The sequence below is a fragment of the Pholcus phalangioides genome, unplaced genomic scaffold (assembly GCF_987345545.1).
Source record: "Pholcus phalangioides strain wild (caught in Gottingen) unplaced genomic scaffold, Ppha-v1.0 ptg000005l_1, whole genome shotgun sequence".
Taxonomy (NCBI): Eukaryota; Metazoa; Arthropoda; class Arachnida; order Araneae; family Pholcidae; genus Pholcus; species Pholcus phalangioides.
The window spans coordinates 7,425,221-7,438,274 of NW_028301598.1; the positions used below are offsets into that span (position 1 = coordinate 7,425,221).

Here is a 13,054-nt window from a genome sequence, read left to right on the forward strand (position 1 = left end):
CCATGGACAGGGCTACATCCCGGGAGCTGAGACAATTGCCATTTTGTTCCTTCACTGTAAATTCACCTGGGCCCCACCAAAGATCACAACCTAGGGGTCTTGTGGATGATGTGGAAAGCTATTTTACAGTTTGACTAAGCAAGGATGATATGGGGAGCTATATTTCACGTTTTGACTAAGAAAATAATTCTACAGTCAGTAAACAGAAAATCTATGTCCTGAGTACCATGCACACAGGAAACTGAAATCATGGACATAAGAAATTTGTCAGAAATTATAAAATTAATCTACCAATGGGTGTCATTCATGTTTGACAAAAATAATTCATTCAGTGCACAATGCAATTGGCACCAAAAAGCTGTCTAGTGTATTTTACATTGCTCAAGATTTGGCGGCTATTCAGTTTTTATTCCGTACATGCAATCTCTTCTCAAATTTTCCAAGTATATTATACGTCAAACAGGACTCCCACTCAAAAAATTAGAAAAAGAAAAACTAAATAATAGGATGGGTGAAGAATACCCCCTTAGAGAACAATCAAAGCATAATAACTCAAAAAAGTTTTTTAATTAAAAAAAATTCTAAAACTATTTCAGTATTTCATAAGATTGACTCAGGCCAAAGCAAAATGACAAATGACTTGGTTACAAAAACAATTTTTGCCAAAACAGCACTAGCAACCACAGATAATTCTTTTGTCTCTCTTCACAACAATATAAATTACATTCTTTTTTGCAGTCTTGCACAGTCTACTCTGTCAACTCTTCGACAATGCACAGCAAATCATGAAGACATAAGAATGACGCTCCTTTGAGACCACTTTCAAAAGCATAGTGAAAAATGTGTAAATTACAAGGTATCAATGTAAATAAGTCAAGGTGAACTGGATGGTTTTACTGCATTGTCCGTCCTTTTTTTAAAAGGGATTTGGGTACATTTTACAGTTCAATGCCAGTGATTTTGACAAATTAAGCACTTTCATTTCTGGCTCTTTTCAGAGCTTTGTGAACATTGTTGCATGCCCTAAAAATACAGAAGACAATTGAATGCTATTGGATAGCATCAGAATCACTAAACCTAGAATAGACCTATGTATCCAACTGCTTTGTTATGCAAATTGTTTCGCCTATACACAAAAATGTACACTATAATTTTGAATGACGAATATTAGTTACTGTCCAAGACCTTGAAGTAGTAATTAATTCCTTCCTCAATTAAAATTATTTTTTCCATCCAGACAGAAGTTTTTAATGGATAGTCTACTTGTTGAACCTGCAAACGAAAAATTAAAACTAAAAATGGTCCACATATGCCCCAAATAACCCAAAAAATAATATTTCTGCTTTGGCAGAACCCTTAATTGCAATCTACTGCACTTGTATTATTTGGCAATATATAGATGATTCCCCCCCCCCAATTTAAAATCAAATTTTTGATAGGATTTGGTAAAAAAGCAAGAAGAGTAAGACAAAAACAAGAAAGTAGGACATTTTATAAAAAGTAGGACATGTGGGAGCCCTGTTCAAACTTTATCAGTAGCCTGCTAAGTGAAAATAAAGCCACAAATTTTATGAGGTATAAAAATCATAGTCAAGCCTCTTTTTAAAGCAGTGATTCCCAATGTGGGCGTTAACTACCACTAGGGGTAATGGAATGTTCCAGGGGGACAGTAAAAGCTATGGGTATAACATAGGATCCTATGGGTCGGATTACGTTGGGAGAAAAAAAATTTCTGAAGGGGGCGATGAGACAAAAAGGTTGGGAAACTGTTTTAAAGTAACAAAACACTGAATTAGTCTTCATCATAACAAGTCTATTTGTCCAAAATTGAAAAATATTGGTAAGTTATGTTTCTTGCAAAAATAAGTAAAAAAGACCAAATCTATACTGTTTTGAGAAGTTTCAGTAAAGAAAAATTAGATTTTTCCCTATTGTGGTCAAAATGACTGCTACAGTCATTCTAGGTAGTTGAAAATTCCTGTCATTCTACTGTTAATGAATACTATGTAATTAACACAAAATTTTAAGTGCGTGGAATTATAGATTAGTTCATTTCAAAACAAATTTAAGAAAAATTGTCTCAAACATTTTGTAATGGAACAAACAAGTTTAATAAAATACCTCAAGAAACGCTCAGGATTGTTATTGGAATCAATGTAGATTTTCGCAAGGGCATTATGAGTAGCTGGTTCGGTGCATCCCTCATGAACCCTCGTCTCCAACCACGGAAGCAGTAGCTTCAACCTGTTACGTTTCTCGACTTCTTCCACCAGCTCATCCGTGGAGAACTGCCCTCTTACAACGAGAATTAGTGACTTGATCACATCTTCAGAGCAGTCTACATCTAATAAGCCACCTATAACTACTGGCAAACGAGAAGGATTGACCTAAAATGAAGGTGATATTACAGTAAATAACATTAAATAAGGTTGAAACCTGGTACACTGTCATATTACAGTAAAACTTTGAATTTTAAATGAGCTACAGTTAATAAGTTTGTTATCCAACATTGTCAAAAAGAAAAATATGAAAAAAACCACCACAGGTTTTAAAGTTCAAAAAGATCGGATTACTGCTATTGTTCGTTGAAATGGCACCGACAATCATAGATTACTAATCCAAAAACCCATACACTTTCAAAAATTTTAATATAAAAGCATTGCTTGTGCACTATTATGCACAATAAAAAGTGTTTGGATACAGCAATTTTTTTCAGAATGGTTTCACATTTTTGTACCTCAAGTTACGAGTCCACATAGACGAAAAGTAGTTAGTGCAGGAAGAATTGTTTTTATGTATAAACCTCTCAAGAACTCAAAAGTGATGATGGCAAAATAACATACCTCTTTTTCCCAGTGAACACAACTCAACTTATCCAGCCTATGGACCGGGACATAATTGAAAATATAAAGTGGCTTTGCAGAAAAGCTTTTATTAAAGGCTCGCTTTTATCTGATGATGCCATGACTGCCAAAGAATTTTGGCAGAGATAAAATATAAAGGACGTATTTTCAATATCACCACTGCATGGGCTGACCTCATATTGAAGGTTCTATTGATCATTTTGCAAAATTGAATAGAATATGTATGTATTATTCACTTTTAAAAGATTTTATTTTCATCTTAAGCCCGCAGTGAAATCACATTACTGTATAAAGAGATGTTATCTGTCATAGTCCTGGTCCGGAAAGTGACGGTTAATCAAAGTTTCACTGTATGATCAAAATCTTGAAATATTAGAAGAAATATTTGGATTCATTCAAGTTCATAATTAAAAAAATAAGTTCCAAACTAATACCTTCTGCACATAGATTTCGATATATTTCTGCAGATTGTTTCTGTACAAGTAGAGCACCAGGTCATGAACAAAATCAAACCTGTCGCATACAATAATCAATGGAAGCTGGTCTGTCAACTTGGCTTCCTTCAAGAAGTTCTTCACTCGTTCTGGATTATAACAGTTGCTTTCCCTACAGATTCGTTCCACTTCCTTAATTTGACCTGTTTTGCAAGCAGACTGAGAAGAGAGAAAAAAAATCTCTCTCAATATAAAAAAAGACAGTCCAAAACAGTCAAGTAATTTTTTTTACATTTCACTGATTAGCTACATACCTGAATGTACTTGAAATGAACTTCAGGATCTTGACTGAAGTTGACAATTGATCCCAGAAAGTAAAATAAACCTAAAAATTAAAAATACTTAGCATTTACAAACTGCAGCCCCTCAAGTCTGCACAAAACATTACAACATTAAATATACCTTGGGTCAAAATCATGCTAGAAAATTTTTATGAAGATTTTTTTTGTAAAACTTGAAAACTAACCAGTAAGCTTATCAGTTACATTTGAGCAAATGAAACATAATCGAATTTGGCTTATTTTGAAAAAGAATTTTCATAAAACTTTCGTAGTGTAATCCCGGCCTAACAGGAATAAATTTCATTTTTATTATTTATGGACCTAAATAAAGTTAAAAATAAAGTTTCCACATTTTTTCTACAATCGGAATATCATCACATGCCTGGGGCCACCATGACTTTTTCATACTGTGTAGTTTTTTAACTTTTCTGCATACAACATGCTCTGTATATTCATTTGTTTTTTTTCTTTATTTACTAATATGATTCATACCAAATTGTAACTTGTGGTTGCCAGTAAGGGCTATTTGGGGAACTTTTTTTTCCTTTGTCTACTTCAATAACTCACTAACAAAGTGTTGTAAAGAAATTGACAATTTTTCATTACAGCATTCATTACATTATTGCAATCTGATTATGTGTTCAATAACTTAACACAATACTATTTTGAAATAACTCTGAATACCTTGGACAATAACAGATCTTTTGTTTCTTAGGCCAGGATTATGCAGGGTCTTTATAATTGAAGTTCCACTTTGAAATGGCCATAAAAGGGAAACTCTTGGACTGAATGTTATCAAACTTGGTATAGTTTACAAGAGGGGTCATGGGATTCCGTTTTCCGCAAAAAGAAAAAGTTCAAAAAGTCACCAACAGCAGGGGGAAATGGCACTACTACAAAAATTTTAGAAAAGTTTATATAAAACTTGAAAAATGCAACCAACTAGTATGTTGCATTCGAGTGAATGTAACCAATAGGCTTGTTGGTTTTTTTTAAGTTTTGTAAAAGATCTGTTATCAAACTTTTATAGTGTAATCCCATGTAGATGTGCTTGTGGCAAATTGATTTATTGTTAGTTTGACTGTGTTAAATGAGTTTAGATGGTGTATTCAACAGTGAACATGGCTTGCATAATACACAAGTCTTTTCGAAACATTGAAGCCCTGTTCGCATGTGCGAGATTAGGGGTTGTTTGCTGAATATAATCATCTGCTTAGCAACTCTCCTTTATGGGGAAAAAGATTTACACTCTTTGGTGAATTTTTGCAGTTTGCCTTTTTTTCCCTTAATCCTTTGCGATTTTCCCCCTACCGTAGAGTGAAAGAAACCAGTCTTTTAATTTTCCATGTGTAAACAGGTCTTGAAAGACAGTCATCAGCTTACAAAAATGTTTGAAACCCATTAAAGTCAACAATTCTTCTGACTTTAAATAAGAAATTTGAAACAATTCTTCCAAGGCTATGTTGGAAAACGAGTTTAACCCCAGAAATTAACAATCCAAGATTAGGCAGATTTCTAAATAATGCAAGATTGTGCTCTTCCGCAAGACTCACCATGGTTGTTTATGGCCTTAAACATCCTGTTTCATGAACTTTTTATCAATTACCCAATCATTACCTTGAAACCATTGAATAACATGCTTGTTCTCGAAAGTGCAAACTAATGACTTCTTATATCAAAGACTGTCTACAAATCAATTTAAAGTTGTCTACATCGAGTAATACATTGTCCTCGAGTGATTTACTGAACTTCTAGGTAATGTGTTAGGGTGGATCGAAAAAAGTGTAGGAAAAAAGTTTTCAAAATTACTTTTGGCATGGGGTGGGAAATTTGTCTTGGATATATATATGTTACATAATTTTTTTTATTGAAATCCATTCATATCTTCTGGTGGCCCAAGAGCTCCAAAAATAGTTACAAATTCACTTATGGAAATGTATTAAACATTAATTTACAATGAAAAATATTTATAAATTTCGCAGAGTATTCAGGTATTAAAATATAAACTTAAAAAATCAAAGCAATAGATCAAAAAACTTATAAAAATTGAACTTATATAACAGCTTTTTAACTGTATTAATTTGGAGATTTACATATTTATAAATGCTGTAATGCTTTTTAATATAAAAATGATTGATATGGCTTCGTAATTTTATCCTATTCAATATGAAGCTGTGTCTCTTCTCCATACACACTTTCTGACACCTCAGACACTAGGTGAGAATGTATCTTTTAACTGCTAGGGTATGGCATGAATATTTTCATTATTCCTTCCAACTTTTACATTTTAACGTAACTTCTAACTTCTAAATTTTATACATTTAATAATGAACAACTTTTTATTCTCTGCCTATGCTATTTCCCCTGTAAAATTGATTATTTAACTCATTTTTTATCCAAAATTTACATAAAAATCGATTTTTGGCAAATATTTTAAGTGTCTTGGGACACCAGAAGAAATTAATTGAAGTTGAAAAATTTTTACGTTTATGCTAGTATGCTTAAAAGACAACTTTTGTATCCCATGCGATTCTTTTATCTACATTGATTTTTCGGTCCACCCTATAATGTGTACAGGATATTGTAATGTAATTTGTTATGACAAACTACGTAAACCAGACTAATGTAAAGTTTTTCGGGAGAGATAAACACGAGGATAAAGGCTTGTGCAACACCCAAATCTTGAATACCAGAAAACTGCCACTATGTGGTTGCAACCTGTTAGCACATAAGTGGAAAATAAAAGCCGGACATATTTTTTCTTTTGCGCAGAAAAATTCCGGACTGTTAGACACCACAAACTCAAGATTGTAATAGGAGAGACTATTGATAAGGTTTTATTTAGAACAGTGTCTATGGGTGCATTTTCGAGAGGGTGATGGGTACAAATGTTCAAATCTTTTGTCAAAAATAGCTACTCCTTTGACTATTACACAATTGTTATCTTAACATTAACTTGTTAATCATTTTCTAGGTGCCATGGAAATGACTAACAGATCCTATAACACCCTATAATATTGACTACTATAATTGACTACTTTTAGAATTGGTAGTATTACTCTTAGAACTAGCAAGTGCTAAGAGTAATACTACCAATTCTAAAAGTAGTCAATTTCCCCTTCCACCATCACATTTCACAGAAACCTTCAATTTTTCCACAGCTCTCTTTTACACGATTTTCACCATAGGTGAAAATCGTGTAAAAGAAAGTATCCCCTTACAGTACCCCAGAACTGCAAACACCCCCCCCCCCCAGGTCAAGAGAGAATTTCAGGTGCTTAGAATATCTACAGTTAGTATGGGAAAAAAAATTGAGAATCTTTAATATGCCATCTTTTAAAAATAACAGGAGAGAGATGTCAGCCTACCAACAAAAAATTTACCAACTGATCACTTTTCAAACCCAATAATAAAAATTCATAGAAAAATTTTATTGACATTCAAGCAATCAAACCACAGCAGTAACCACATTAACCCCATTATTTAGCCATATTAGTTGGTATATATACAATCTACCTTTTTCAAGGCTATCTGAAAGCATAATCACTTATACAAGGACCCCCCCCCCCCATACAATTAAAAAAATAAAATAATTTTAAATACAATTGTTTCAAATTTCATATGACTGACTTGCACTGCATCCAAGTTGTATCACTTAACATGACAAAAATATAAAAATAAATCCTCTGCCAGACACAAACATAATAAAGACTAAGGTAAAAACGTTGAATTTTCTAATCTGTTTAGACATACTGTAGATGCTGTTTTCAGAGGATATGTAACTATTACGCTGACTGGAAAGAATGATTATACAGCATGTATAGCAAACAGGGGTATGGCATTTAACTGGGAAACCATTGATCCCTTCCGATGAGGGAAAAAGTTTTCTAATAACGTGTAATATTCAGATATGTCATTCATGTTTGAAGGGATTGTATAGTTAAGATAAATTTGCTTTTTATACAGTTCCAGCATGCCCCAAACCCCAATTAGAAAAATTTTGCAGTCTCTCCTGATAACAAAAAAAAATTAATGTTTTTAGGTGCAATACTCCCAGAGCTATTCTAATTCGAAACTAGAGGAAATGGAAAAAAGACATTGAATACGAGTAAAACTGTTTTTCAGCATTTAAAAAAAGCTGTCTCATCCCCCAAACCTTCCTCAGATTTTCGAATTTGAATATCTCCATATATCACTTAAAAACATAGAATTTTTGTTGGCATCAAGAGACAGGGCAACAACTTTTTAATTGGGTTTGTGCACATGGGGACTGTATAAAACGTTACTTTATTTTACTAATTATTCAACACTTTGAAACATGAATGACATATCCGAGTACTACACATTATTTGGAAACTATTTCTAATTGGAAGTATACACCTCTAGGATCAACAGTTCGCCAGTGAAACGCCATACATTGTTTGTCTTCAAAGGGTATATACAGGATACATGGCAAACTGCCAATGCATTAGAACAGTGGTTCTCAACCTTTTTTTTCACTCGCAGAGCCCTTTCTGGTGTATAATTTCTATGGCCAAGCTCTGTAAGGCTATTTTTTATTTATATATCAATGTTACTGATTTATATATATTATTTAAAAATATATATATTTTTTCAAATTTACTGGGTTTTTTGTTTTCCTCAAGTGGCCGTGGAGCACCTGGGGAGTACACACGGAGCCCTAAGGGCTACACGGAACACCGGTTGAGAACCACTGCATTAGAAAATTCAAGGCTTTTCCTTGTTATCAGCCTTCACCGTTGGTTTCTAATTGCATTTCACAAAAATATCTGAATTTTATTTCACTAGTCACATTTAAATAACTGCCTTAAGTTTTTAAGAAAGGAAAAATTTACCTTCATAGCTTTTGAACGATTCAAAGAGGTCAATCAGTGCTGTTGTAGTTAACTGCTCGTGATACTTAGTAGCCACTTGAACAGATATCTGCAAATTCTGGCGAATGTTGTGACTTAGCATAGCTTTGAGACATTCGATTGAATCCTCTACTGACAGTGAGCCAAAATAGTTGACCAGCCACTGTAATAAAGAAAAATTGCTACAACAAACTGGAATTCAGAAAGTCTATAACATGCAATAATATGCCAGAATTCAATAGTTCAATATGAAAGGGTTTAAATTGAAAAAATATAAACTACTTTCGTTGAAAGAAAAAAAAAAAAAAAGACACTCATAGAACCCTTTGTTTTTCAATAATATTAACAATAGTACAAGCACAATCTGATCCTGACTCTTTTCAGATTAGATTCAAGTTCATCAAGTTCTTATAAACCAAGCACCCAGAAATCGTTCTGGACTATATAAAAATAGTGGGTGCATGCTAGCTATGCTTTACATTCTTATACAGTAAAACTTCCCAACAACAGCCATTAATGGGACTGTAAAAATGTGGCCGCTATTCGGAGGTGGCTGTTATTTGGGGAGTTTATTTCTGAACAAAAAACTAAAATTTGCAAATCAATATAACATGCAAAATAATATCCAATCTGTAATTGATTATGATAATTATATAATTAAAAATTTAAATTAATTAACTTTTGGGTTAGATAACACCAGGGAACAACCGACGTATGTTGACCAAGAATTGCAAAAAGGAACCATGGCGTAACGTGTTTCGGAACTATATGAAATTCCATCAGTAGCAAAGAAAGAATAGTGAAAAATACTCCTTATAGTGGGAGTTACTCACAGTTGTAGACAAATTCAAATTTAAAATGAACTGGCAATGGAGGAGGAAAAATAAAAATGGTCGAGCCAATCACAAACGAGAACACGATAGTGATACTGATTGAGAAGAATTACTGTACAAACTATTGCCAGATTTTTGAGAAGGGTGGTGTGTTAGTTAGGTCAAAGTCAAATTTATGGTCAAAGGACCAGAAATGTTTGGCTATGGATGAGCGGTTAAAGTCTTGGTTGGTTACGTATCTTCTATGCTCGTTTAAACTGTGTATTTCAGGTCACGTTTATAGTTTGACCTATACATGATATAATCTTTATTGGCATTTCATGCCAATAAAGATTGCCTCAGAGTGGGTCAATGGATCTCTTAGTTTAGAGAAGCTCAATTTATTGACAGAGTGAAAAAGAAAGAAAAAAAAATCACAGAAAAATATTTTTGAAAGATTTTAATGTTTTGGCTGGTTTTTGGGTAGAAAGGCAAAATGATCAAGTTTTTGTGTTCAGGTATAGGCTTGGTTGCGGAAGTGTTTTTAATGAGTTTGCTGTGTAGATTATCAATTAGAGAGCTGCGGTAGCCACAATCGACTGCTATTGCTTTTAGGATATTTAATTCAGCTAAAAGTAGCGTCTGAAAAGCAGATATTAATGGCTCGCTTCATACATGTGTAGAACGAGGCATACTTTTGTGCCAGAGGACGAGCAGAGAAGTTGTGTGGGAGTAGAGAAATCCTAATACCCTCAATTCCATTGGCCCCTGCATTCAATTCACTGTAGTGGGAGAAAAAACCAAATTACATTTCTGGACATATTGATCAATTGCCACAAACAAAATTTCTCTACCACTGACTTTCGTAAACCGCTTGCTAATTCTTTACCCCCACAAAACTTCTCTCCGGCACACAAGTATACCTCATTCTACACATATATGAAATGAGCCATTAATATCTACTTCTCACAGATGCTACTTGTAGCTGAACTCTATATCGTAAAAGCAATAGCAGTCTATCGTGGCTGCCGTAGCTCTCATTGATAATCTGCACAGTAAACTCATTAAAAACACTTCCACAACCAAGCCTATACCTGAACACAAAAACTTGATCATTTTGCCTTTCTACCCAAAAACTAGCCAACGCATTGCTAAAATCCTTCGGAAATATAATTTTTCTGTGATTTTCACCCCCATCAATAAACTTGGCTTCTCTAAACTAAAAGATCCCATTCATCCACTCAACAACTGGAGCATCTACAGCATTTCATGACAATGCGGATCATATATAGGTCAAACTATAAACGTGACCTGAAACACTCACATCACAAACAAGCATAGAAGATATGTAACCACCCATCCATAACCCAACATTGCTGGTCCTTTGACAAAAAATGTGACTTTTCTACCAAAATAATTCAAAAAATGCCCCCTCACCATCTGACTTGGACTTCAAATCATTTCACATCAACAAAAATTCAAACCAGTTGGTCAATGACCTAACTAACACTACCCTTCTCAAAAATCTGGCAACAGTTTTTACAATAATTTTTTCTCCATCAGCGTGTATCGTGTTCTCATTTGTGATTGACTCCGCCATTTTTCTTTTCTATCCTCCTCCTCTGCTCTCGCTGCCAGTTCATTTTGAATTTGACTGTCTACAACAGCGAGTAACTCCCGTTATAAGGAGTATTTTTCACCATTTCTTGCTGCTGATGAAAGAACTTAATATAATTCCAAAACGTGTTTAGCCGTGGTTCCTTCTTGCACAATTTTGTGTCAACATACGGTCATTCCTTGTTATTATATAATTGAATATATTCTAATATATACTATGTGATTATATTGATATAATAATTGATTAATCCATCTACTGTGCTAATTTGGCAACACAACAGAAACTTAGCACGAAAAAATGATATGAACCAAGATAGTGTTTTTTTTGCAACCCCTAATAGTTTTTGTTCCCACCCGAAGATCAACTAGAGCTAGACCATATATACTATACTCCTGATGTGCGGGCCAAATGTGGCTTTTGAAGTCATCTAATGTGGTTCAAGATCTCAAACCAAAATCTGTAAGAATTAAACGGCACATTCTCAGATCACTTCAATCACCCACAGCACATTTACAAATGATAGACATGACCTGGGTGCTGTTCCAGATTACTTACGTGACCCGTGGCACATTCTCACTTCAATTCAGTGGACAGCAGCACATTTTCAGATTTAGGTGATCTTTAAATGCAACTATAGGGCACTTGGTGGCCGCTTTTCCTTCTCCACTGCTTCAAATATACTCATCTAGCATTTGTACCCCGGAAAAGAAAGCATATATAATTTTTTTCCCCACATGGAGTTTGGGGGAAGGAAAAAAACTCCCTTGAAAATTATTTTTCTCATAGTGATATGTATTCTTTTTCAACTCCATGTTCAAAGTGGTCGTTGTTCAGAGGTTAAGTCTATGGAACACATTCAGTTCCGACAAAATGTGACTGTTATTCGGAGGTGGCCATTAGATTTTACTGTACATCAATTACGTTTTCCTCAATGAGTTACAAGTTATAGAAGAAATAAGGAATTTAGTATTCCTCACATTTTTGAGACCTCTATTTTACTTTGGGATATGTAACTACCTAGGACATAATGCTTTTTAGTTCTTTTGTATCACTTTGTGATGCTTTTCTGATAAGAGCTTAATTTATTGCCAAAATATTTATCAGCAGGTGAGTATTCAATATTCAGACACAATTAATACAGGATATGATAAGATTCATTACATGGTTTAAAATCAGAATTAGACTGCTTCATGAAGTTTTCAAAATTCAGGAAGAAAATAAATGACAATTATATACTTATATAAATCATACTTATATATTTCATACAATATATGTTTCTCATATGCATCATGTAATTGTTCAAAATTTACTCACCTCTGCATTCAAAAGGTGGGTATGTACGATAGCTCTTTTTATATCATATAAATCAGTGTAGTGTTCCAATGCCTAAATTAAATAAGTAATTTTAAGTTAAACAGGAAACAATATTTGGTTCAGTTATTTCAACTTGCCAACTACATTTTATCTTACTTACACGTTGAAGAAGGCCAGCTTTTTCACATAGCTGGGCCACATGGGCTCTGTCATAATGGGTAAACATTTGATTTCCAAGGATTGCATCAGCAACCTAAAAAATCACACAATTGAAAGATAAGAATCAAATATAATAGAATAACATGGGTATTACCAATGTTCCACAGAATACACAAGTAAAATTTCAACATTTCAATGCCAGCAGAATCCTGTACATTACTCCAGATGCATGGAAATTTAAATGCCACAGTATTTTCTATAAGACCACAAATTTTAAATATCTACACAAAACACCATATTTATTTTGTCACAAGTCATTTGATACACATGAGAATACCAGTTTCAGAATTTGATCTAGCCCACAAAAGCAATTGGTCTACTGTTTTTCCCTTTATATTTGGCCCTCATAATTAAAAATTTCAGCTCTTAATAAATCTCCAAATAATTGGATGAAATTTAGATTAAAAAAATTTTGCACCAGAGATTATATACCTATTCAAAACTGTTAATCCTAAAATAACTACGTCTCAGAAACAGACATGCAGGCAGTTTTTATTTTAGTATTCTAGGGTTAAATAAGAAAATGACTTTTTTGCACGCCCAAAGACATTCCCCTGCTCTATTACTGGGGGACAACC

General features: G+C 33.8%; 1 protein-coding gene across 1 annotated transcript in view; it reads right to left on the minus strand.

Annotated features, from left to right (window-relative positions):
* The window catches only part of Chc (clathrin heavy chain), a 75,394-nt gene that overhangs the window by 22,229 nt on the left and 40,111 nt on the right, over positions 1-13,054 (minus strand). The window contains exons 13-18 of the mRNA XM_089232257.1: positions 12,418-12,510; positions 12,258-12,329; positions 8,496-8,676; positions 3,613-3,683; positions 3,299-3,517; positions 2,122-2,387 (exon numbers count right to left, since the gene is read on the minus strand). Of these exons, the coding sequence (XP_089088383.1) occupies positions 2,122-2,387; positions 3,299-3,517; positions 3,613-3,683; positions 8,496-8,676; positions 12,258-12,329; positions 12,418-12,510 (902 nt within the window). The remainder of the gene's footprint in view (positions 1-2,121; positions 2,388-3,298; positions 3,518-3,612; positions 3,684-8,495; positions 8,677-12,257; positions 12,330-12,417; positions 12,511-13,054) is intronic.